The sequence below is a fragment of the Phalacrocorax carbo genome, chromosome 6 (assembly GCF_963921805.1).
Source record: "Phalacrocorax carbo chromosome 6, bPhaCar2.1, whole genome shotgun sequence".
Classification (NCBI taxonomy): Eukaryota; Metazoa; Chordata; class Aves; order Suliformes; family Phalacrocoracidae; genus Phalacrocorax; species Phalacrocorax carbo.
The window spans coordinates 26549202-26576972 of record NC_087518.1 but is presented as its reverse complement, the minus strand read 5'-3'; the positions used below and the strand labels follow the sequence as shown (position 1 = coordinate 26576972).

The following is a 27771-nucleotide window of genomic DNA, read 5'->3' as shown; positions in this document are numbered from 1 at the left end:
CCTTTAATTGGCATCTTGACTCCTGGGCCTTTGTCTCAAGAGCCGCTCTCACTGGTGCCAGTGTCAGCTCAAACTGACCCTGCCTGGACAAAAGCAGCCCCAGGAGCACCAGGCATAGGCAAAGCAAGGTCAGGGATGAGAAATAGCAGGGCCGAGCTTGCCCTAGAAAGCAAGACGTGCACTAGCGCCCGCTCCTGACCAGCAAAGCTGCCCCGAGGAATGCCCTGCTTGCTGAGGCCATGAGGTGCAGGTGTCCACCTCGGCCAAGGTGTGCCGGCAGCTCAGCCCGTGCTGGGCAGCCTTGCCAGCTGCAGGCCGTGCTGTGGATTGGAGAGTCCCTGTGCCCCATCTGCAGCTGAGGGCCTCAGCAGCCTCCTCTCTCCACAGGCATGCCTCTGCAGCTTCAGAAGCCCGCCGGGAAACCAGCAGATACCCCTCGTGCCCGCAGAGCCGGACCCACCGGCCCAGCACCCCTGAAGGCTGGACCCAACACCAGCGGCCGCCACTTGTGCATGGGAAACCGGCACGCCCGCCCTCCCCACGGCCCCCCCGCCCCCCGAGCCCGATGGTCCGGCCCCCCAGCAGGGGCTGAAGGCAGCCCCGCCAGGGGAGGGCTTGGTGGTGCGCTGACAGAACCCCCACCAACAACTTTGGGGATCAGCCGTTTCTCTACAAATAAAGAGGGACAGAGCTGGCGCACAAGTCTCCAGTGGTACAAACAGCAAACCCCGCGAGGCACCAGCACCGGCTGAGCTCCGCAGCCGGGCGCAGCCGCGGATGCCCACTGTGTCGGCAGGCAGGAGCCAGGCACGGGGCTCCTCTGGCCAGCGGCGGGGCCCCGAGGGGCTGGGGCAGCCCACGGCCATGGCCAGCAACACCAACCTGACCCACACGCGGTGCGGGAGGCAGTGACGGGGGCCCAACCTGGCCAGTCGCACGGACCCGTAAGGGTCCGTGGGCTGAGGGAACGATTGTTGCAGCGGGATCATCTGGCCACAGCGGACCTCCTCAGATGGCATACCCAGGAAAAGGGGGAGCCATCAAGAGCACCTCCAGGGACACAAGTCTGACAAGCAAATGCACTGGAGGCAAAACAAAGCTCCTCACTAATTAATGGGCCCTTGATGGGCCCTAACTGACAGGCCATCACCAATTAGGGGTGCTGCAAAATATCTCCACACCTGGCTGTGAGCCTGCTGTTAAGCAGCTCCCTGAGCCAGGCCTTTACTGCCTCAGCAGTAAGAAAGTGGTGACCACCCCCACTGCTTGAACAGCGCGTTGAAAGGCTGCCTGAGGCATTCGTAAGAGTTCAGCTGTGCTGCTCAGGCTGCGGCCACTGTTCACAGGACACCAAAGCAAACCACACACTGACAACCAAGGCCCTTCGCTGGTGCAGATCAGGCACTTTGGGCGGGGTACAACAGTAAGCACGTGGCTTTTTCGACTTAAGGGAGGCTGGGCCCGCTCTTAGTTCCGAGGCCTTGGCTTAGATCGCAGTTAGTATTGCCATCAAGGTGTAAAAGTGTTGAGGGGGAGAGGGTTTTAACGCTTCTCCTCCAGAAGCCTGGATGATGGTTTTGCCCTCCAGTGCTTCAGCGCGGGCTCCCCCTCTGTGCGTGCGAGCTCTCCGGGTCAGCGAGCCCAAGGGGCCTTACGTTGGTCCGTCCGCTCCTCAACAGCTGTTGCACGTGGCCTGGAAAGAGTGTCTGGAGAGCTGCCAGAAGCCAACCAAGAGGTCACCAGGCTCCTCCGCTGCTCACCAAATTGGTGCTGTAGGTCACAGGGGCACGGGAGAGCACACAGGGGAAGTATCACGTGCTGGCCTTCCTCCAACGTGCCACCCTGGGCTTTGCCCACTGGCAAGGGACCCTAGGCTAGGCCGACTTTGGGTTTGATGCCACCCTCCTGTTGAGAGAACAGCAGGACTGCGGTCTTTCTTTCCCCCATTTGTCACAGACTCGTTGATAGCATGCAGGTGACCTACCTTTAGACACCTGAGCTACTGCCAGCTGCTCCAACCCCCTCATCATCGTCTTTGTGGCCCTGCTCTGCACCCGCTCCAGCAGGTCTGTGTCTTTCCTATGCTTTTTATTACCACCATACACCCTGCGGGACAAACACCAGGGGAGAACTGCAGCTAAAGTCAGTGTAATAGGAAAGACACGGCCTGCCTCTGTGCAAAAGACAAGAGCAGAAAGGGGAAATTGGCCAGCACCCTCAGTCAACACTGAGCACGAGAGCTGGCAGAAGATGTGGTTAGACAAAGGGCTCCCTCCCAGTCCCTTAAAAAGGCTGCCAACTCCCGTTTTATGGCAAATGGTCAGGTTTCCTTCATGAATTCCTCATAATGGTCCTCCAGGGTCTGTGTTGGGAGATGGAGTGACACCGTACAATGTGGGAGCCAGCGGATGTTAGGGGTGTGACCCCAAATCCATCAGCGCTGAACCGAGCCTGCCACCATGCAGGGAGCTGGGGTCAGAGCTTGATCCGCAGGGCCGCTGCCCCTACCACTCAGGCTCCCAGGCCTGAGCTGATGGCTGCCATTAGGGATTGCTTCTTGACAACACTCATCCTTGACACCCTTCTTTTGATGCAGCCCAGGACACGGTTGTCCTTCTGGGCTGCAAGCGCATACTGCCGGCTCCTGTGCAGCTTTTCATCCACCAGTACCCCCAAGTCCTACTCCACAGGGCTGCTCTCAATCTTTTCATCCCCCAGCCTGTATTGATATCAGGGCTTGCAGTTGGCCTTGTTGAAGCTCATGAGGTTCTCACAGGCCCGCCTCTCCAGCTTGTCTAGGTCTCTTTGGATGACATCCCATCCTTCTGGTGTGTCAACTGCACTGTTCAGCTTGGTGTCATCTGCAAACCTGCCGAGGGTGCACTCAATTCCACTGTCTATGTCACTGATGAAGATATTAAACAGTACCGGTCCCAATAAAGACCCCTGAGGGACACCACTTGTCACTGATCTCCATCTGGACATTGAGTTATTGACTACTACCCTCTGGATGCGACCATCCAGCCAGTTCCTTATCCACCAAACAGTCAACCCATCAAATCCGTATCTCTCCAGTTTAGAGAGAAGGATATTGAGGGGGACGGTGTTTTGACTTACAGAAGTCCAGCTAGATGACATCCATAGCTCTTCCCTTGTCCACTGATGTAGTCACATTTTGCTATCTTAAGAGATGTGGTGGCTTTGGTTTGAAAATATTTGTGGTTGCAAACCATGTCATCTGCACTACAATATTCATACTGCAGGTATTTTCATGTAACTGTCAGAAGCTCTGTCAAATTTGACTGAAATTGGCCAGCAGTCCCCAAAGCTAAGAAGCACAGGCTTCAGTTCTAGGAAGCTGGATTAAAAATATTTGCATTTAATATTGACTTCACAGAATTATTGCACGCTTTTTTTTTTTCTTTTTTTTTTTAAATGCCTCCTTATTAAAAACTTCTGTTTCCTGGTATAGGATGATATAGCACCCACAGGTTTTGTCACCGTCTTAAAAGCCCATTAAATGCTAATTCAGGAATGCAGGTGTCCAGGTACTTTCCCACAGGAAGAGGCATTGAACTGGGGTCAGAGGGGGAAAAAATTACTTATTTGCATCTCTCCTCTTGTTTCTTGAGTACAGAAGGCCAGTCTAAAACCATGATTGCTGTTGCAGTAATTAGGACCAGTTGGAGGGTTTTGGTTTGGGTTTTTTTGGCAAGTAGATAAGAGTTCCAGCCTGCAAGTTGGAGATACTTCACAAGTATGAAGGAAAGAATGAAAGAATGCCTGAAAGAATGGTGTGTGCACACAGTCTGAAGAGTAGTGTGAGCAGCTTTAACTAAATCCATTGTAGGAATTAGATTCATGCAGGCAACATGCAGTCTGCAAAGAGAAGAGATGCTTCCGAACATCTAGTACCCATACATCCGTATCTTTGTAGCTAATAATAGTCTGCAATATATAGAAGGTGTATTTAAGTTAAGCAGCACTTCCAAAGGTTGTATAAAATCAGCAGGTGGCTGGGTTTATTTGGGGTTTGGTTTTTTTTTTTGGTTGGGAGGGGGTTTGAGATCTTCAGTTGGAGAATTCATGAAAATTCCAAAAGTCAGTGGTTTGTTGATGCTGTTTGGGATTCATATCAAGTATGACCTCTTATGGTCATATTAAACAAAAATGGCAACTGACCCTTATTTTAAGGAAAACAAATCCAAAACCCAAATAAGTTTGTTTAGAAAATTTCAAGCAATAAAATTATTAATAATGCCAATAGTAAAATTATCTTTTATTTTTACATGAGTAGGACCAGAAAGCTACCTGTCACTCTTCTGTTTGTTTTTGGGTTTTTTTCTTAATATAAAAAGAGCTGAGAGTTGTACAAAGAGGTGAAACTATTTATTACACTAGCTGGCAAATGTTGGGAGAGGTAGCTCAAAAAGCAAAGGCCTGCACACCTGTATGCTAGCTTGTTTTAACTATCTTCATCAGTTAAAATTTCTAGAAAGATTTGTAGATCAATCTCCCTTATTGCCATCATGAACATATTTTTGCGGGTTTACACAGTCCTTCACAAAGTATGGGATTTAGTTAATAATCAGTAACAGCAATAAAAGTTAAATTGTAAAATAGTTTCTGGTAAATAATGGTTTATGCCCCACTTCTTCAACTATAAAGTAAGGATAAAATCCTTCTAAATGCATCATTCCAGTCATCTTACTCCAATTTTCACTGACAGTAAGAGCTACAAATCATGATCTAAGGACTAAACCTCTTGAATGCAATAAACCTTCAGTCAATTCTGAATTGTAGGAAATAATGCAAAGGAAAAAATGAAAAGTCAAAACATTTCCCTTTAAATTTTAGAAAACATGCAAAATATTTTGCCAAATGTGTTTTTGCTTTTTTCTTTAGATTTTTTATTATTGTGTTGTCTACTGCTTCAAAATACTCTTTCCCGTGGGCTCTCTCTGGCCTCTGAAATTTTTTTTGATTGCATGAGACAGTTTGTGAAGTTTTAGTTGATGTTCTGCACTGTGCCATGATTCCTTGCTTGTCTTCAGTGTTGCTTAGACATAAACATAGACTGTTAATTTCATGACCAGAATTCATGAACAGTTGCCTCAGGTCTTGATGGCAGTTCCCAAAAAGAGTGTGTAGCAAGTTAGCTTGGCTAGCTGAGCTTACAAACGAGACCTGGTTTTATCACTTCTAATTTTCCACTACAAGAAAATAAGCAGAAGAATAATATATCACAGCGTTTGATGGTATAAGGTAGTTTCAAATGTATTGTAACGCTAATATGTACTATGTCCTAATGTTTTCTGAGAAATTGCTTTATTCTTCCTTACATCATGCCCTAGTATACCTTGATTTTTCCACAGGAGGATTTAAGTATAGATCCACATGGAGTTGTGCCTGCAGCATCATAAAACTGTAAGAAAATATAAGGTGAAGATAAAGGTGATTCAGCAAGCTGTAGTTTGAAAAGGACAAGAGGGTTGTTAGCAGAGCAAGCCTCACAGAAGAATGCTTATTAAAATCTATGCAACACTCTCACCAATATTTTTTTTTTCAGTTTTGCCTCCTACTTGGAAGGCCACATTGACTCATTACAGTCAACGTCCTGTATTAGCATAAGCTTTTAGGACCACTTAATTTCCTCAAGTAACTTATCTAGCATTAATATATTACATTTTCAAGAATAATTTTGAAGATACTACTGAAAATGGTGCTTATGGAACCTGTGTAATGAAGAGAGGATAAAACTAAAAGCAATCGACAGTTAGACAGTTCCTTGCAATATATTTATGCAACCTGTGTATTATGCCTGTATCCCAAACTGCATGGAGAACCCCATCTAAGTACCGCCAGACCTCAGTCTGGTGGGAGTGCAGCCTTCTATTTGGTGGTGACCGTGGCAAGGATGCAATCTTATGCCCCAGTGTTGTTTGTGTGATTGGGTTTCAGGGAAAAAGCAAATACTAATCTATTTTTACAGTACAGATACTATATTTCAGCTAAAAGCATTGTTTGTAAAACAGTCTATAAGTTTAGAAACAGTTTTGAAAGATACTTATGTAGCATTTTATTTTAATAATCTACTAATTTATTGTCAATCTGTAGGAGATGCTTTCTGTAGTTAAGGCATTTGTGGTCATGGATCAGGTTAACAGAATTTTCATATCAGTTAAAAATTGAAATGCATTTAATTGCTCATTTCTTAGAGAGGAAAGGAAATCCTGTTATTGAAGACTGTGAGGAATTCTGAATGTCTGTTGAATAATGACTGTGCTCTTGGAAAATTCTTTTGCTGCTTGTACTTTGGCTTTCCATTTGCAAAGGGAATTAAATACTGGCTCCATTCACTACCTCTTAATCATCTGATTGCAAGTCAGGACCTAATTTTATGTTTTGGACCATGCTCAGTATAGAAGATTCAGTACCAGCTGAAGCGACTGCATACAGTACAAGCAACCAGTTTTAAAAGACCTGTTTATTCATTTGGCAGGTTTGGGACAGGATTTGTAGCCAGTCTTTTTGCAGTTGACATTAGGAACAGACATGTCGATACCGACCTGGACACTCTTCTCTTTGCTGGATTTGAACAATGGATTAAAGCTGTAAACACTATCAGGCTTGCAGTGATAGGGAGAACAGACAGCATATTGCGTTAATTTGGGCCCCATTATTGTTCAGCCACAAGTTACAGGTGTCCAGAAAAATTCTGGAGGAGTTTTGCAGCTTGTTGTCTTAGAGACATCTGTTGATAGATAATTTTAATTGCCCATTCTGATGTATGTTTTATGTGGGTTCATTTTTAACAGATCTTATTAAAATAAACTAAAACCAGAAGTATTTCTGCAAGTAATATACCTCTTTCCTTTTGCCTTGCTTTCAGGTTTTTCTGTAAGTCTAGTTTAGCCCTGTTCTGCACAACAGATGTTCTGAGATTACCCATGTTATGCTGTTTTAAATCACAGTATTACTGAGTCACTTGTCTTCACCAATTTTTATCATGTGAAATGTTCTTCTCAACCTATGTATCTTTTGGTTATCAGGTCTTTGGGGTTTTTTTACTGAATTATGAGGAAGCATTTAGGTTTTACAGAGATACTCTGAAATTACACAGGAGAATGAGAGGAACAGCTTTAACATACTTAGTCAAATATTTATTTTTTCTGTAAGATTGTCAGCAGCGTGTTTGAGGAACTTCTTGAAACAGAAAAGGTGGAATACTAGGCTAATCAGTCTGACATGCTTAGGCTGTGGTTTACCATAATGAATTTCATTTTGTTTTAGGTATTTTGATGACCAGTAGGATCAATCTACAGCAAGTAAAACTTACCAGTTATGATACATTCTCCTCACAGATCTCTATATGTTTTTTTTTAACAATTATTTAAATCATTTACTTTGAGAGCAGAAAGAATTCCAGTAAAAGGATTATTACAAACCTCGTGACCTTCTACTCCAAGTATGATGTGCAACTCTTCCATGTTTTCTTGACTAGTATAAGCAGATAACGGTGTTATCAGACACTAGTTTCAAGTATGCTGTACTGTGTATGATGTGATTGTGGACAGAGGATGAGCGAAGCAATAAACTGTGTGCGACTGAAGCTAGTCATGCTATTTCATACAGACAGTGGAGAGTGTTTAAATATATTTTTACTGCCTTCCTGATTGAACTTATGAAAATAGAGCAGAACAATGAGGGATATATTTGCTTTGATGACAGAAAGGTTTGGCTGAATAAATCTTGATTACTGGCAATACATAAAACGTAATCTATTGTCTAGTTTTGTAGCACTTACAGCAATGTTTGAAGATTATTCTGTATCTTACTCAAACTCTACTCCTATCATTGTTTAGAGTCTCCTATGGTGATGAAGTGCTTTTCCTCTCCCAGCATTAATATGCTAGCATAACCTTTGTCTTTTTAGACACTTATTGATGCAATATAATCTGACTCAGGTAAGAACCCCAGGATGACAGGGTGATGGGCACTGTGAAAAAATGAGTGTAGTAGCACTTAACAGAAGTAGTTTCATACACGACTATTGCAATCAAATATACAAACAACTTTTGGACGTGACTCTGTTGTTTCACCTTCAGAGTACAAGGTGCCAGCTCCCAAGGTACCCAAATTATTAATAGCTATTATTCTTTATTTCACTGGCTAAAGTCTTGACATTTTAGTGCTTTTCCCTGTTGTGAGCAAAAATGCACCTGTACAACATGCTCCACACTACTGTTAAATCACTGCTACCCATCAGGGCCTTCTCTTCTTTATAAAACCTGTCATGACTCAGTCTTTCTAATTCCATGCAAAACAATATCTGCTAGATCATCTTTTAGTAACGAATGTGAAAAATATTCAAAATAATAACTGGAAACTGTGATTCTTAAAGTGCAATGCTAAACTGACTGAGACATATACTGAATGGTAACGAGCAGTGGTCATGGAACATGCCTACAAGGAAAAATAGAATAGCAGTAGTGAGCTTTTTGCTTAGTGCAACATTTACTAAAGTCAGATTGCCTCTCGCTTAGAGAAAATGGAAGTACCATTATTAGCCTTCAAGAGAATGCTAGAACAGTATGTGTGCTGTTCCTTTTGAGAATATTTGCGTTCCATCTGACAAACATATTAAGGACTAGAATTAATATTCAGATACCTTAACTATCTTTCTGCCTTTATTATGCTGTACTTGGTTTTCATCCTGGGAAGTCATATGTGAAAGGCTTGCAGAATCAGCCAGATAGAATGTCTGGTTTTATTTCCTAGAAACTAAATAGTAATCACTTCTTAAAATATAGATTGACCAGAAATGTGATCCTTGTGTGGTTAGCCTTTGATCATACTGATACTGTGCAGCATTAATTTGTACTACTTGCAGCTTTTATTTACAGTTAGGTAAATATGTGTGTCTGAGGTTCATCCAACCTTTTAAGAATAGGTTAAAATTAGAAGTAATTGTGAGAGAGCTCATCTGTTAAAACCAAAAAATGAATCTGCTTTTGGATTTGCTAGCCTTTCACTGCTAGCACTAAGATGCCAATTTCTTACTTTGTTTTTCTACCAAAACAAATCCCATTTGCATTAATAATGCCATATTTGATGTAGTGAAGTAAAATATGCAATTAAAGTTCCCTCAATAAATACAGAACTTAAAGCTAGCTATGGTATGAGAAGTGCTAGTCTTTGACTCATATTATTAAAAGACTGCTATGGCATTTCATTGGTAAGATGCTAATTTTTGAAGATATCATTAATGATCTGAAGAAGTCATTAAGCCAATTTTAAACAAGAATATAATATAATAGAAAAATGTGTTTGTGTTTTACAGGTTTCACTTGTTATCACTCCTAAAATTAGTCAGGATTTTTCTTCATTGTGATGTTGCTTTATTTTACTTTACTTGTAGCTAAATAAAGTAAAATATGTCTTATACAGGAAATTAACTTCTCAGACTTGGGAAGAAAACTGTATCTATTGAAATCTGATACCCCCCTGAATTTTATGCCACTATTCAGGCTGGATGTAGATTCAACTTTGAATATCTCCAAAATCAAGACAGTAATGGATCTCTGCTGGTCACATGGTAAAGCATAATTCCCTTCCCTTCATGTTGTTAAAATCCAAAGATTCTACTTGAATGAAAATAGTTTCCTTTATGTATTTCTGGTACTCCTTCATGACCATGTTGGATGGTTGTGTTTTAACCCCAGCCAGAAACCAAGTCCTGCACAGCCACTTGCTTGCTCCCCCGCTGTGGGATGGGGGAGACAATTGGAACAATAAAAGTGAGAAAACTTGTGAGTTGAGATAAAGACAATTTAATACGTAAAGCAAAAGCCACACCTGTGCACAAGGAAAAACAAGGATTCACTCCCTACTTCCCACCGGTAGATAGGTGTTCGGCCATCTCCAGAAAAGCAGGGGTCCATCAGGTATAATGATTACTTGGGAAGACAAAATGCCACCATTCTGAGTGTGTGTCCCCGTCTCCTTCTTCCCCTAGCTTTGCATGCTGAGCATGACGTCATAAGGTGTGGGATATCCCTTGGGTCAGTTGGGGTCAGCTGTCCCAGCTGTGTCCCATCCCAGTTTCTTGTGCGACCCCAGCCCGCTCACTGATGGGGTGGGGTGAGGAGCAGAAAAGGTCTTGACTCTATGTAAGCGCTGCTCAGCAGGAATGAAAACATCCCTGGGTTATCAGCACTGTTTCCAGCACAAATCTAAAACCTAGCCCCATACTAGCCACTGTCAAGAAAATTAACTCTACCCCAGCCAAATTCAGCACACGGATATACCACGACAACCTTTGTTGATATTGTTTAACTCTTTGTTTCTTCTTCCAAGTCAGGAATTTTACAGAGGTGATGCTGAAGGTGAAAGTAAGCTAAGAAGTTAATAAGATTATACTACAATAGCATTGCTTAACAGGCTTTATGTTGATCGAGACCTGTCCTGATATCTGGCAGGAAGAATACCAAGGTTCCAAATCTGTTCATTGGCCCTTGTTCTTTTCCTTCAAATCTTATGTGTATTTAATTATCCACATCTAATGATAAAGATATAAAACTTGTTTATATGTCGGTTTGTGTACAGAACTTCTAAACTGAAAATTAAGCAACAATTTAATTTGCAATGAGTGGTTCATCATACCAGAAAAGACAAAGCGAGAAAGACTTGTTTTGTTAATGACATTGACTCACTGTTGGGTTTTGTTGTTGTTGGTTGTTCTATTATTTTTCTTAACAGGCAACGATGGGACAGAAAGAAAGCTCCTCCTGGTGAGCAGGAAGCATTTGGGACAGAATATATCTAACTCTTCACATTTTAATCTCTCTTATGTTGGCAGAAGAGACCAAAGAATTTTCTGAGGTTCCATCGTCTTTTCTCTTGCTAGCATATTTTGCTGTAGCATTTACATCTAGAACATATTCAGACCATCTGGAGCAGAGTCATGTGCAAAAGAAAAAATTGAAACAAACTCTATGCTCTTTATGTAAATCTATTCATTGAACCCCTCCTATCAGTAAGGCAGGTTTCTATCCTGTTTTTCTTGGGATGGATGTAACACTGCTGCTTATGTAACAATGCAATGAGTTTTCTCTTTTAAAATAAAAAGTAGGGTAACTAAGCAACAGAAATGATTCTTGCCCTGAACAAAATTGCTTTCCATAGTTAGGATACTAACACCAATACTTTTAAGAATCAAACAGTGAAGGTTTCAGTGTGAATAAGTGCCTTTCAGCCTACTCATTCTCATTATTATATTTTAGTAATGCTCAAAACGTTTCTGAAACTCTGTTTTTGTAGTGAGAAGCTATGGCTCCAGCTCTGCACTCTGATCCACACGACTTCCAACAAAATGTGTTGTCTTCACCAGGATCCTGTCTTGGTATGTTTACCTCCATGTGTAAATCAGAATACAGGATCAAGGCACTTAGTTTCCAGTTTGACTAGAATTTTTTCCATTAATTCAGACTTGTCTATAACACACAAATGCTAGCATTTAAAAACTTAACGTGAAGTTTTAACACAAGGTTTGCTGATGCCTCAACTAAACTGTAAGCTGCTTAAGCTAGTGATCATCTGTATCCCCACATCTCCGTACAGTGTTGTACACTGGGGCTGGGGGGCTGTGCTGCTGACCTTCCCGCCTGGAGCATGTACTGCTGAGGTGAATCCAGCTCCTCGTGACCCAGAGGTTTTGTACACCCCACTTCAGTCCCTTGCTATGAATGTGAAGAGGGTTTAAGTGGTGGCTTTACCCTGGGGTTTACTGAGGTATCTCTGTGTGACCATGTAGGCTTTGTGCCTGCCTGCCAAGCCTGCAGAGCTGTGCCAGCAGTGCTTTGCTGGTTGGGACATTGTATTCAGGCTTCAGGAGCTACTTGGAAAAAACATCCTCCAGGGCATTAACAAGGGCATGGCTTATGTAAGGAACACAGAAGAGGACAGAAACAATCACATTCCCATCTTTGGCTGCATGAGCAGGAAGTTTTAACTCTACAAGGCCACTGCAGAGCCCGCATAGCACTAGGCATTGTACAGCACTACCATAGTTCAGCGGTGTCTTGCTCCTCCCTTCCCACTCTGCAGTGATGAGGGCCTGAGTCTGCTTTCAGGAGCTGAGGGTGGGCCTAGCAGCAACCCTCCTCTCCAGATCAGGGCTGGGATCATCTCCAGGCAGGAGCTTTTAATAAGCCAAGAGCTCTGATGAAACTTATAATATGATTATTCACACACAGAACACAGTTCTGACATAGCAAGCCTTAGTTGGAAATAGCATATTCAGCAATACAAACATAATTATACTTCCTTACATAGCAAAGTATAATGTGTAAGATAAAGGAATGTGGTTTAAAGATACCACTTAAAAAAAAAAAAGGTTAGAGTTTTGTGGTCAAACTTTGAACCACAGGCTTTTTAGGGACCATGAATGGTGAAAGGGACTCTATCAACTGTGGGGGACAAAATATTTTCAGACTTATTCCAGTGCAGTTAATTTTTAATTGCTTTAAATTTCTGTTCAGGTACTTCATATGAAAAACTGTTACAAAATTCTGTTTTACAGGTGTGGGGATAAGCTTAAGGGGATGGTTGAAAATGGAAAGAAAATAAAGTGCTGATTTTCATGTTTGGACCTATTTAGTTTGACTGCAAGATAGATTTAGGGTCAAAAGCCCTAAACTCCTCTGGTTTTATAGTGGGGTTTATAACCCCACTTGCTTGTAGTGTTAATAGCGAAAGTGGGAGACAGTAAATAGTTTACCGGCACAAAAGCCATATATGTAGCAGAGCTTCTGCCTAGTAATATTCGGAAAATTTGGTGAAACTTATGTTGTATAACACAGTGAAGATTAGGGTTAACAGCATAGAGGTGGCAGGAAGCTTTGTCAAGTGCCATCTCCTTAAAGAAGCTAGATGAGTGGAGTGCTTTATGAGGCAACATGTGGTGGGGGATATGGATGCCAGGTTTAAATAGGAAAGACGACCAGTATGGTCACAGAAGGTAATGGCAGCCTGAATGGAAAGTCAACAAGCTCATGATGAGTTTCAATGTAGCCTTTGTTTTCTCTGGGGATTAGGAGCATGGATGCAAAATTTAGCAATGTGTTTGTTCCCTTGCTTCAGAATGCACACTTTCAGGTGTGGGGTGTTCACTTGTATCATAGGCTGAGAAATTCGATGTTGCAAATACAGCTGTATGCTAATATTGAAAGGACGGGGTAAAGAAGCTATGTATTTTGATACGGAGAGAAGGTCGTCAAATAAGTAGATGCTAATTGTTCCAGAAATCAGCACTGAAGAAACTAAACAATATTAAGAATGGAAGAGAGGATGACAGAAAAAAAAAAAAAAACCCTAAACAAAATGAGAGGATTTGCTTAACAAAGACTAGTCTGGCAAATAGCTAAAGAAAGAGAAAGGATCTGAAACAAGAAACTACATAGAGCAACTGGAGGCAAAGGTAACCATCAGTATGGAATGAGAGTTGTTCACATTTCACAGTATCTGGGGGACTGGGAAAAGAAGTTGAAGAATAAATGGCAAATGAGGAAGATCCTAAATACAAGGAACAGGAGGAGGTTTATCACACTAATACAACTGAGTGGTGAGCTGTGTATGCAGACGTGAGGAGTGTTTTGTGTTTAGTATGCTTGGACAGGATTAAAATAACATCAAAGCTGGTGTCAAGAAATAGGATTTGCAGGAAAAGTTGTACAGAGGATGAGATCCTAACTAAAATAGCTTTGACTCTGTCAGTTGTGCTGCACTGCACTACACTGACTAAAGTTAATGGGAGGAGGGAATGAGGACAAAGTGCCTAGCCCAGCAAAGAAACCAATGTCTGGGACACTGTTAGCAAGGTCTGAGAGCATAGGTTGGGAGCAGGGTGATGGAAGAAGGAAGGTGAGCTGAATGTAGAAGAGAAAGAGATTAACTCTCTTAGCCCACTCTCTCTTGTTGAATCTAATAGTTTTGTGATTTACAGCTTCCTTCTACGCACATTTTGTTTCAATATGTGCTTTTTTATGACATGTGACATGCACATGTGGGTCTGCTCCTACCAAAGTACTTTCACTATATCCTTTTATTTGATAAAAAATACAGAATCTTGCTGCATTATGACAATTCAGAATCTTGGGAAAAATAATAAGAAACTGTATTTGACTTATTATGTGGGAAGCAGAGAGTTAAATTCAGCTGCTTTACTGCATCAGTAATCCACTGAATTTGTAGTACACTGTGTTTTAAAATTAGTGTCTCTTATCAGTTTTGAATGAGTCCATGCAAAGCCATTAGAGGTTATCAAAGTACAATTTCCCAGACTACCAGAAAGACAGCAAAATGAAAATCCAGAGCATAATCATGCTTCAACCTCTTGGTGCCTCGGTGAAATGGGTATCAGTTTCTCCTACCAGGGATATACTATATTGCTTAATTAATACTTGAAGCACTGAGAAATTTGGGTAGACCTGTTATGCAATTACAAAAGTATGAATTTATTATTAATGTCACCCCTGGAATTTTAATGTTTTTTCTAAATTTTTCTTTTACCACCCTTTCACTGTACTCTGACTGCACTGCACTGATTTCCCTAGTTAAGCTGTTTTTCTGTGTTGTGCAACTGAAGAACTACTCAAGATCTCTTTCTTTGCTTTTCACTTAGGAATTGATAGCTTTACTGAGACTAACTGAAAAACATTCGTTCCAGTAGCTTGGCATCAATTCATAGTCCTCAAGTTTAAGAGAATTTTGGTAAGGCAGTATTTGTTATTTCCCTAAGGCAAACCCTCTATATTTCATTAATTCATTGTGTAGCACGGTAAGGGAAGGACAGATGAGGGCCTTTATCACAGTTCTCAAGTATTTTCCCTTTCCCCCTCAGAAATAACATATTTTTGAGGGCTTTCACTCATAGAGAAGATCATTCACACAGTTTGTCTTTTCTAAGAATATGGAATTACTTTTAAATGCAGCATGTTGTGTAAGTATTCTGAAGCTTTTGTGATTATGTTTTACAAGCTCAATAGAGACCTCAGTTTTTCATGTCCTGTATTTATTTTTGACTTTGTCATCTTTAAAGGATCCCAAATACTTCATAACTTGTCTCAAAATAATTCCAGCTAACTGCTGAAACCTCTTGTGTGATTTATTAGCCTGCCCTCACAAGCTACCACACAAATAGCCTTCCTTCTTACAGGTTCCCGAGATTATTTGAAAAAGGAGTTTGAAGTCCTAAATGTAATTTCACGTACTTATCTTACTTATCTCCTGGCAATCCACACCTACCCACATTTTCTGCTGCTTTAAGGTAGCAATCTATCCACCAGAGGCCCTTCATTGACAGAACAGCACTTCCAAATGAATCATCTTTTGTCTAATTAATCTGGTGTGCTGCATTGGGCAGAACCAACCCTGGGGGCCCAGAGCTGCGGCGGGGGGCGAGGAGCCCCTCAGCTGCCCCCCACCAGTCACAGATGGTTCCAAAGGGGGCAGCCCTCAGTTTATTCAGGGATCGGAGTTGTCAGACTTCAAGAAACATGGAGAACATGGAGGGCTATGACTATGTTGACGGTGAATTCATATTCTATGAAATCCTTGTAGAATTCTATGAATTCTTCATATTCCCAGTCTTTCTCAAGCCATTTTTTAATGTCTGCAGCCTTTCCTTTGCCTCTCTGTCAGTTGGTGGTTATGCAGCTGTCACAGACAGAGGCTGACTCATGGCTCCACTCACCTTTGCTGAGTTATACCAGACAATTATGAATTTTATAGTATCTCCTCTTTCGTTCACTTATTTATAAATACACTTTACATGTTAAACATTTATTGAAAGGAAAACTGTTACAAAGTAGATTGGAATGTAGATACTGAATAGGATTTAATGGAAATTAAATATTTACAGAGCAGAGACTTGAGAGCTATACAGACTTTTCTGAACAATCCTAGGGGAAGAATTCATCTTTCAGATGGCCTTGATCCAGCAAAGCGCTTAAGGCACAGAGGTAGTTTCACCGAGTTAATTGAGAATGCGTATGTGTATGTAAGTGTTTTGCTGGACTTCAGCCTTGAAAACACTATGCTTTCATATAAATTCCATTTTTAGTTTTTATTTTTATGTAGGGATACAAATCTTAACTTGTTCATTGCCTTGTATTGTGACACCAGCAAGAGACAATATCAATCTGTAGGTATCAATCAATGCCTACAAACTGAAATGAAGGCTGATATTAAAAAAAAATATAAAAACCAACAATCTTTAAGAGCCAAGAAGTCTGTTCCATTTGTAATAAATTATTTACAAACGTAAATCTACTTTTGGGCTAATGTAAACTAGTATGTTTTGTTCTGTGATGATCAGCTTTATGAAAAAAAAAAAAACAAAATCAAAATTTAAAGCTTACCTGAGTCCCTTTCAACTACTTGAGTTCATAGGTCTGCTTCAAGGGGGGAGTTATTTCTTGAGAACATCTATTTTATTTAAATTACTTTACTTACAGGACAGAAGGTATAGGATGTGAATAAAGTATGTTTGCATCACCTACTCCTCCTCTGTTCATGCTTGGATTTTACTTTAAAATAGAATTTCTTTGCTTAGCTCCTTTGGTGAAGACAGTCATTCAAAATACTGATTAATACTAAGTCATTCTCTATTAAAGGCAAATTGGATCAAAACAATTACCCTTAGTAAAACTATCATTAAATTAAATTTTTATTTCAACCAAATGACCAAAATATGAATGATTAATTTACACAATTAATTTTAATGCTGAAAACATTAATTTGGTTTGGGGCCCCTCAGTACAAGGACATCGAGGTGCTGGAGCACGTCCAAAGAAGGGCAACAAAGCTGGTGGAAGGGTCTGGAGAGCAGGTCTTATGAGAAGAGATTGAGGGAACTGGGGTTGTTTAGCCTGGAGAAGAGGAGGCTGCGGGGAGACCTTATCACTCTCTACAACTACCTGAAAGGAGGCTGTAGTGGGGTGGGTGTTGGTCTCTTCTCCCAAGTTACTAGCAATAGAACAAGAGGAAACAGCTTCAAGCTGCATCAGGGGACGTTTAGACTGGATATTAGGAAAAATGTCTTCACTGAAAGAGTGGTCAGGCATTGCAACAGGCTGCCAAGGGAGGTGGTGGAGTCACCATCCCTGGAGGTATTTAAAAGATGTGTAGACGTGGCACTTCAGGGCATGGTTTAGGAGACATGGTGTTGATGGCTGGACTTGATGATCCTAGAGGCCTTTTCCAACCTTAACGATTCTATGATTCTATTCTATGAGTTAAACCAAAACACACACGCCTCCACCCAGGAGTACGAGAATCAGTGTGTTACACAAGATTCAGATAGCATAAGATCATGAGACAGTCCACAGAAGGATAACATTTGCAGTCATGAAACTTGATGAGAAATATAAATAACAAATTAATATAAAATCCATTCAGTGAGACTAAACATATATATACATGGCAATAAGTGGATGTTTCTGTTTTCACAAAATAAACTTACATAAAGTTTTCCTTTATTTAAAATGGAGGAAAAACCCCTATGGAATCAGTCAGGGATGTTTCTTCCTTAAAGATGTCATTTGGTGGTTAATGTTTGGTGCTCTGTCAAGGATAAGCTGTCTGTATTTCAATTGCTCAAGCCTATCTCAAGTATTTATTTTTACACCATGATTATGAGGAATAGCATATGACATTCCAGTGATAATGCACCTGCTTACATAATATTTCCCTGATCTACTTCGGGGCTGAGTGTAGAACGTGTTTCAGACAATTATTTTAGGGATCTATAGTCTGTCCTCCACTATATATCTCCTAGGCAGTATTCCTGGTGTACTATATATTTTATCTGCAGAATCTGATAAGGGAGAAAATATGCAGTTTTTTGGTTTGAGTGGTTCGGAGTTTTGGGAGGTTTGGGGGATTTTTTTTGAGTTAAGGAAACTTAAGTGGTTTTTTGGAAACACTTAAATGTGTTCAAATGTCTTACCCCCACCCTGCCACCCTCACCCCGCCTTTACAGACATCCATGTTACTAGGTCCTATTTTTTCATAATCAAAATATTGTACAATTGAGTGTCAGTGGCTCCCCTGGGTTTTTCTCCCCCTGGCAGCAATGTCAGATGATGGAGTAAGCAAATGCCTTATTGACAAAACTTTCCAAACTGTTTTAAGTATAGCTTTAATTCTTTAAACCTTTACTGGAGCAAAGCCTTCCTTCATCACTTAAGTCCTGGATAAATATTTTATACCTGCTTTAGACCACCTATGTTAAAATCAGTTTATTTAATGAAGCAGTCACATTAGAGTTCTAACAGGAGGGCCATAAAAAGAACGTGAAATAATGTAATCGGACTAGAATTTCTCTAAGGGGAGTTCAAAGAAGTAAAGAAAAGATAGAATTAATCCCTTTTGGGGGTATATTTATGGCAAGGTGGCAATGCTGACTACTGAGGTCACAAATGGTTTATGCTTTGATGGATGGCATGACGATTATCCCAGGTTTATTAGAAAGATGGCAGGTTGTACAACAAGTAAGATGTGTTAGATTAGGGACTGCATATCTTTTGTGGGCGGTGATTTTTTTTTTAACCCTTTCTGGCTCTCCTGAATTGAAGGATGCTCTTAGATAAGTGCCAATACTGAAGCTCATTTTGAATTAAAAGTCAAATAATAAAAAAAAAAAATCCGTAAGAACATGAGAACTCAATGTCAGCCTGAATAGTTTCTTGTGTCTAAAATTAAGTTGTTACCTGTTTTGCTTAATCCAGTTCTACGTTCTCTACAATTTCGTCTTATAGTAGCCGAGTTGAAAAAAATTACGAAATTTTTAGATTTTGTCTCACTTGTCTTAATGGCAGGGAAAGGAAGACATGACTGTAGATAATCTGCGCGTTTATTTGGTTGTGATTACAAAACTTTTTGATTTATATTACTAAAGCTTAAAATAAATTAACTTAAACCATCCTCAGCTAAGTGACTCAGGCAAAATACCTGTAGGATAGAGCTGTATTTAAGCCTTGAGCGTGGATTGCTTTCATTATACTTGCAAGTAAAATTATGACCTGCTTTTTTCATTGCAGAGGATCATTTCTACAGCCTCAAAATATTGAAAATGGAGATGGGATACAAATAAACAGGATAGCAGTTACAAAATTAGTTGTTAATGTTTCAAAGCTTTACTTATTTGCAGTAGGACAAGATTATGAAAAAAAAAAACAGTATAAAAAACTCTAAAAGCTGAGATTTAACTTGGCATGGAAGAATACAAATACTTAAAATAATTAAAACAATGCTGTCTGAAAGATCAAATGAAAATATGAAAACTAATTGCAAAGTATTTCAGGATAGTAAAAACCTCCATTTATTTGAAAACTATTTCCATAAACCTTTTTTCACAAAGATTACATAACAAAAGTGGACATTAATTGACAAGATGCATTCTTAATTGAGGTCTCAATGCCTCATTTCTTTCAGTCATTTTTCTTTCACCATAAGATACATCCAACAGAAATAATATGACTATTGATTTATTTTGGACCTATTGTGGGACATAGAGGAATGACTCACTCAGCAAAACCTTTAAAGAAATTTACACTTTAAAGATGCAGTTACAAGTATTTATTGACTCAGGCACCTACATCTTGAAAAATCCTTAGGTATTTGGAATAGCCATAACATGGTATGCAATCTCATAACCGTCTGTCATAAATATAGGACAATCTGATGGACAAATATAATCATGCCTTCAGATACAGTTACTGAAAAAATATTCTGTACATGAGCCATTTGGCATCATGGAGCCGTCTTTGCTGTCGCTAGTTCAGTGAGGGCATTTGTTTATCCTCTGCTCTTTTCCAGCTTCTCTCAGCCCTCCCTGACTGTATGCACAAGTTGTGGGAAACCATCAATAATTGTTTGTGCTGCACAGCAGTTAGGCAGTATAAACCCCTATCTGTGTGAAACCTTGTGTTATGTGCATACCCTCAGGCAGGACTTGCAGTGATGAGGCAAATAAAGGTCCTGTCATCTTTTGATCTGCTCTGAAGGTCAGTGGCAATCCAGTTTCCCCTTCTCATCCATCCTGAGACTGTGTTTGCCTGTGATGCATACAATATCCACAGCTTATAACAAAATGGATGAGGTTTTAAGGCAGTCTGACACTCACATTTTCAAACGGACTTCTTTCCACAGTGTGCATTTTTACCTGCTCTGCAATGCAAATTAAGCTTCTCACCTATCTCACTTTTATAATTATGTCTACGCATTATTTACATACGTCTGTACAAATGCACTGTCTTCTAAAGGTTTTCCCATATAAGAGCTGATGTGGAATTCCATAAACATGTCTGAAAATGGTAGGGAAAGGCACGGAATATAGATTTTATAGCATGTTTACTGTGTAGCTCCTTTGGCTTTTCAGAGAGAAAACAGACTAGGCACTGACTACACAGTTGAAGATTCAGTACACTGAAAATTCAGCTGAGGAGGAAAGTATTATTCTCACTGCAACACTGGAGTAGGCATACTTTAAGTACGTTACAGCTTTTAGCAGTATTGCTGAGGTTCTGTTCTGTTCCTTTATCTCAGCTAGTGACTCATACTGCAGTGCAACTAGAGGCATCACATTTGCATCATCTATCAGCGTGTTATTCAGGGCAAAGTAATTGTTGTTGGCATGTTAAAATACTCCAATGAGAACTTCATACTTCATTTGAAATATTAGAATTTTCCTTTAAACCAAATCTCTTTAGCCTAAATCAGCTTAATATGTCCATTAAATCCCTCTGGCTCTCTTATTAATGTTATTTCTAATAATACTTGTTGTTGTTGTTGTTCTGCTGGTTTTGTAACAGCTGGCACGGTGTATGTTTGTAGTCCCAAATCTTATCTGAAGGCACATTTCTACAACATCAGATGATGGACACCACTGGAACCTTACAGAACTTTCCAAGCTGCCTTCAGACTGAGATTTGCTAATGGAATATATTGCCAGAACTAGAAAAATATTTTCAGCAGGACTGGTAGGTTAAGAATGGAAGCTGGGAGCTTGGGACCAAGTGTAATAGTGAGTTTCCTAGGGAAACCAGAAGTGCCTTTTTTGCTTTTGATCAGATTTTCTGTGTAAAACTAATTCTTTATATATAAATTGAATTCCTTTTGTTTCTATTTTTGCTTGAAAATCAAGCTTGTGGAATCTTGTGATCACTGAAAGTATAAAAACTAATTTTCATATAAAACATATTTTCTAAAAGTAGCTTATCCTTGTTTTTGACAATGTTACTGTAACTGCTTATACCAATAGTCTATTTCATTACCTTTATTATGCTAGTACCCGCAGGCTATAATTAACGGGATTTCAGAACTAATAATTTTCCCAGATTTTTTGCTTTCTTAATGATAACACATAACAGGAGAGCAAGACCAGCAAATGGGAGCAAGTTAATATGCAGAGTAGACACAGTAGCAAATTTCATAATGTGTTCACACAAATAGTAATGTACAGAACGTTTCTACATTTCCAAAATGTTCTGCTTTCAAATACTTTCATTCGTCAATTGTCACAATCAATCCAGTTAAATTAAATCCATCTCTAAGGACATGCTACTGTTTTGCCAGGATTGGCTTTCATCACATGCAGCTTAATTACAGTAAGGTTCTGCTGCAACATTGAGGTTTTGTTTTTTTTTTTAACTGCCATTAAACCCTTGTGACTGGCCTAGTAATATTCTGTCAGTCTACATGTTTCTACCAAGCATGCTGTATTCCATTATCCCTAAAATTCTCTTTAATACATGTGGAACCATTGTCACAGGATGCACTCATGCTTTCATGCTAATGAAGCAAACTGGAGCAGGTTTTACTGTGTTTCTTCCATAAGTTAAACTGTATGACTGGAGAAACCTGTGAAGACATTAGTTTAAATCCAGTAAGTTAGCCTGTTTTAACACATCAGTAGCAATTAAATGGTGGGGAAAAAAAACAGGCAAAACTTTTAATAAAACATTATGTTCTTTTTTCAAAATGGCCTCTTCATGCACAAGATATGCAGGTGACAAGGTTGATTTAACCATGAATGAAGGGCAAAAAGGGATGTATTATAAAGCTGCAGGTTTTTTTCTGTGTATTTCTTTTCCACATCCATTAACTTTAAGAAATTAACTTGAAGCAAGGCAAAATGATTGTTTAAATTGAAGTTTCCATTAAAACCTATTGATATTTCTTCTGATTTGGACATGAAACAGCTGTGAAAGTATGCTGAAACTGAGGGAGTTTTTAGTTCACCAGGCAAGCACAGGTCAAGTCTAGAGAGTATGGAGTAAGTAGGAGTTGTATATCATTTGCCTTTAGCAAGTGTTGGAGAATTGTTTTATTCCATCTGTCTCTGCCTCCATCTCCTTTATAATAGTCTTTTAATTCAGAAATGCTTGACTAATTAGTTTCATTGTTAGATTTTTAAACTTTTTTTTTATTAAAGCAGCTTAATAAACAGTGTTCTTATAAATTTCTTAGAGTATCTTTGAAGACATTCTGTCTTGAACTATGGAAGTGTTACCTGTATTTCACTTAGTTTATCTACTGTAATTTAAAAATATTAATTTTGTAATTTTATAACATTTTATAAAATTTTATAAAATTATAACATTTTATATAATTTATAACATTTTATAAAATTTTATAAGTGTATACACTGATAATTTTCATTTTCTCAGTTCCTGTGTCATGCTGTTGTCTGTCTGTAGATGTAAACTGGAAACTTGCTACAGTTCTTCTGTGGTGGGAAGACAGTCTTGGCTATGTTTGCATCAGCCTGGTTAACTAGAAAGTTCTGTTGAATGGAGCTAAAAATTCAGAAATTAAACACAACTTTTTGGATGCAAACTGATTGACAGGTCTGGCAGGTATTTTCTTTAGTTACAGGCAGTCACTAAGAAGTGGTCTTTTACTAGCTAAGAACTACAGTACTTCTGGAAGAAGGTCACAATTTTGCCTGTTTTTTGTTAGGATTTTGAATTTTCAAACAGAACTAAGATGCCTGAAGTTACTTTGTTGCTTCAAAGTGTACAGGTCACACTTTAATGATCACTTTTTAACGACTGAGAGCTATGCCTAGAAACCAGTGGAGGAGAATATGCACGTACGTGTGCACACATGCACTAAAGCAGTGACTCCTAAATCTTTATGAACCATTCTTGCAGTCTGCACCACCATCCCTGTTCAACTGTTCTCTTTGGCAGGCCCCCAAATGCTACCTCCCTGGTTTTTTTGCTGTTTAGCATATCCCTAGATTTCTGCAGCTACATTACTGTTTGCCCTCTCTTCTTTCCTGTTTTTCCTTTTATCCCCATTTCACAAATCCACAGGACTGCTTCCATCTCCCTCTTGAGCCCACAGTACAGGCCTAACTTGAACGTTAACATATCTCACCAGCGATATCAAAATACAGAGTTAAAATATAGAATCTTCTAGTTTCCAGACTATCTGTCACTAATTCTCTAATTTTGAGGAATTTTTTCTCTTTAAATATGCATTTTGGATACCAAATTTATTAGAAATTCACTTACAGTAAGGATAGTTTTAAGTATATCAGTTTTGCCTTAACTGCCAGTAAGCTTCTGAATGAAAAGCTTTTTGTCTGTGTTTTTGTTTTTCCCCCAGCTCCTCGTGTGAGCAGGTGTACTGGGGAAACCAATTACTGGAGGTCAACTTTGAGATGTTTTAAAATTGCAAAATCTATTGCAGGAATTATTTGTAATTACCTCAATGCATTTGTTGTTAATGCATTTGTTTAAATTTCCTAAAATTTTTGCAATGCAGGTTTTGGATTATCAGTTTGATAATAAATTTTCACTGCACTTCCAGTTTATTATCAATCCTCTCCCAACTGTTGCTTGTTTGAACATTTTGGCTTTCTCTGCTATTCCCCTTATCTCTGTGCCAAAAATACAATAGCTATTGATCAGACAAATAAGGATGATTGTAAGTGGGTGGTACCTGGTGAAGGCAGACTGGAAAACAGTCATGTGGAATAACCCTCAATTGGAGCTAGGCACTCTATTGACTGCTAATTTGTTTCTTTCCTCATTTGTGAATTTTAATGAAAAGACTGATATTTGCTTTTCTGTTTCCTATTTATAAGTATTTGAACACCAAATGCAAAAATTCAGTATCATCCTCCTGTTCCCATGTTTGAAAAAAACCCAGCCATTCTCAGAACTGTTGTGTGAACAAAACTATCTTTTTAACAAGCAGTATCACTATGACTGAGCCATCTGATTGTTAAGAATTTCAGTGGATATTTCTGACCTATGCTTTAAATTGGTTTACTAGCTAGCACAATTAATATCATATTACAAATGATAATCTACTAATGTTTTTGTAGATATACTGGAAATATCATCTGTTTTGGCTATGATAGATTAGTTGCTTAGTAAAACAGAACTGCTAGCTTGTCTAAAAAAATCTAGGCATTAATTTTGTTATGTTGACTGCAGCATTTACTTGCTGTGGAAAGCTCAACCCCATCAACTGTAGTAACCTGGTAAAGACATGTCCATATGTCATATCTTCATGATATGGATCATATATTCATGATCCAAACAAATAAATTACTAGTAATGTTAACAGGAATGGTGTCATGGCTGATCTGAGTAATGCCTACTGAAAGGATGGAATACTTCTGTTTATAAGTAGTTGATGCTAATTTTCTGAAAACTCAAGCACAGTTATTGACTTTTTTTTTTCATTGTGTTCCTGTCTTGCAGGGTTCTTTGTGGCCTTGACACCTAGCAGGACTTTCTCTGAAAGAAAGAAAGCCTAGACTCTGGAATACAGTTAAAGTGTACCTGTATTCTGTCTCCCAGGTAATGCTTTTTGCTTATGTCTTATAACATAGAACTGTCCAACCTGTACTCATCAGCTTTATGTTATAAAATGAATGCTGCCATCTTATGTCACAAGTATTAAAATCACTTCTCTGACATAAATTAAAGAATTGGGCTTTCATCCCCGTAGTGTTTTAGGAAAAGATTTAGTAGTTTAAGTTCTATGTTAATTATTGGCTGAGTACCCAGCTTGCAGACTTGTAATTTTTTGCTTGTATATCATACTGTATACATATCTTCTGTACCTATGTGGTGTTGTGCCTTTTCATACAAGCTACTGCTGTTGTGCAGGTGCTTTTTCAAGTGTTAAGTTGCATATATCACCAAGCTGAAGCAGACTCACAAGAAACTTTTGTTATCTTAGAATTCAAAAACATTGCTAAAAATTTGTTTTTTGACTTGATACAGATTGGCCAATGACAAAGCATGACTTTATATGGCAAAGGTAGTGATATTTTTTTAAGTCTTTACTTGCATTCTTCCCAAGGGTATTGGATTGTACTGCAAAAAACAGCAAGCACTAGTATTCACACCTTATGTACATGGATACAAAGCCAAATGATCCACAGGGGAGCACTGACAGAATGAGCAATGGAACCAACCCCCTCTCTGATCACTCCGTTCCACTGGATTTCCTTTGCAAGTGAGAGTAATGTTAAAATTACTTTTCTGTCATCTTGTCATTGTCATCCCTTCCCCCCAAAAAATTACAATAAATCCTCGAAAAATTGTCATCCAAGTGCAATTAGAAATTGCATGTGCAGTGGCATGCCAACATGGTGCTAACCCAGAGTGGTGTATACACGTTGTGTCTGTCTGTATGTCAGTCTAGCAGACAGCAATTAAAAAAGAAGAGGGATTTCACATGGACACTTCTATCTGGGTACTTTTCTTACCAAAGACCCTACAGAGCTTAACCCTCTTAACCCTGTGAGATAGTTGTTTAGGATTTGTATTCTCTTCCCTGGGGTTTGTCATGTAGCCCTGGAAATGAATTGAGAATTTAGGGAAATGCAGCTTTTAGTGGCCTGAGCGAGCAAATGAAAACCACTTCACTGTAGTATGAGTCAGGACACAAAGATCTCTTTCTCCTAGCCATTTATCAGAGGTAAATTTAAAATTATGGAACACTGAACCATGTTTAGAAAGGCCCTTTTTGTGAATTTGTCATCCATCTACTACAACAGAGAGCTGCCTGACTGGGAGATATTGCAGATATTGTATGTTAAGTGCATTCAAAGTAATCCCTACATGTTGCAGCTGACATACAAGATCATTTGTCTTAAAAATGGTACAGTACTGCAGTAATGCAAGCATCTAAATCATAAATGCATGTGAAAAGACAATATATTGACAGAGATCCAGGTCTCATAAGATGTGAAGAAACCATAAAGAAGCAGCTGCTGAAGAACACAAATATTATTTAATACTGCTAGTGAATTACTACTCCTATAATAATAATATATAAAATCTTAGAAGCTTACTATATGCTGCAAGACACTCACTCAAACCAGATAACTTGGAGAACCAAATTCACCATCCTAAGTTATATTTTTTTACTTTTAAGGGCTATTTGTGAACCCTCACACTCACTACTGGATAAAAGACAAGGCTGTGCTACCTCATTAATAAACTGAGGGCTCTGAGGAATATCCTAGTAAAAGATTCCTGAAGATAGAGACATCAAGTTTAAGGGTTAATTTACCACATAAATACAGCATTGACTGACACTTTTACAGCGTGCAGCAAACTAGTCTATTTTTATGACTTAACCTTTACTGATGTGCATCTGTTAATCAACTCTATATTATGCAGGTGCTGTTTATAATGATACAACTGAATGTCCTTGGTGCTAAAGATGCAAGATTTTTTTATTCTGTTTTAATCATATTCCTTGATGTTGATGTCTTCTCCTTTGACTGAGGCTAGCTAATCTATTTGCTTCCTACTGAGAGAGGGCTGTTGCTACAATACAGTGACTCATCTAATCTAAATTGTTGACTATTCTGCCTGAATTTCAATCTTTCCCCTCTATATGGAATTGAACATATGATTTTCTGTAAAAATATGCAGTCTCAAAAGAAAATTCATATTAATTACATATAAAACTAGGTAATTCGGTTCAACTACTTTGTCAAATTCTGTGATAAATCTAGATTTATTGCAAAATATAAGCACCTGACTTCTCATTGCCTTATATTTTACATTATTTATGCATGAATTTTGGTATGTGAAGAAGCAGCTTATGGAAAGCGCTATGAGTCCTTGACAGAAATTTAAAATTTTTGTGCATGCAGGACAAATACTAAATATTCATATTTTTCTATAAATAAAATTTTAGGCATTGAAATAAAAATCTCCCCCGTAGCTTTCATAGTTGGCAAAAATTATGCTGTCTCACGACTGATTATAATTTCAGGATTCCTACTGTAGAGGACCCCCCATGTTTGCACAATGATTTCACTTATATGGTATATGGACAACAGCTGTTGCGGGAGGAGGCAGTTCTCATACGGCCATGTTCTCCTGGAAGATGTCCTGCCAGCTGTCAAAATTATTTATTTACTTATTTACTGGGGGAAGGAAAGGGGGATAACTTGGGTGCCTCTCCTTGTCATACAGATGGCAAAGAGTTGCACCCTTGGAGTGATGCCCACATTTCTAGATCAGAGCTAACATCAGTGAAATAAGTCAGCTAAATGCATTTTGAATAAGACCTAATATCTTCTTTTAAGAGAACGTTTGTCTGAGTGTTCTTAATCTCAGCTCTAATTTCCCATCTCATGATATTTCATGTCTTCCTTCCATGCTGTGGTTTGATTTTCACTCACAAGCTGTAACAGTTATTCTGCAAAGGGGCAGGTGG

At 39.2% G+C, this 27771-nt stretch overlaps 1 protein-coding gene across 1 annotated transcript in view; it reads left to right on the top strand.

Annotated features, from left to right (window-relative positions):
• Positions 1-24841, top strand: part of LOC135314033 (hornerin-like) — a 138398-nt gene extending 113557 nt beyond the window's left edge. Inside the window, exon 57 of the mRNA XM_064455707.1 lies at positions 24786-24841. Within this exon, the coding sequence (XP_064311777.1) occupies positions 24786-24841 (56 nt within the window). The remainder of the gene's footprint in view (positions 1-24785) is intronic.
• Positions 24842-27771: the final 2930 nt, after the last annotated feature.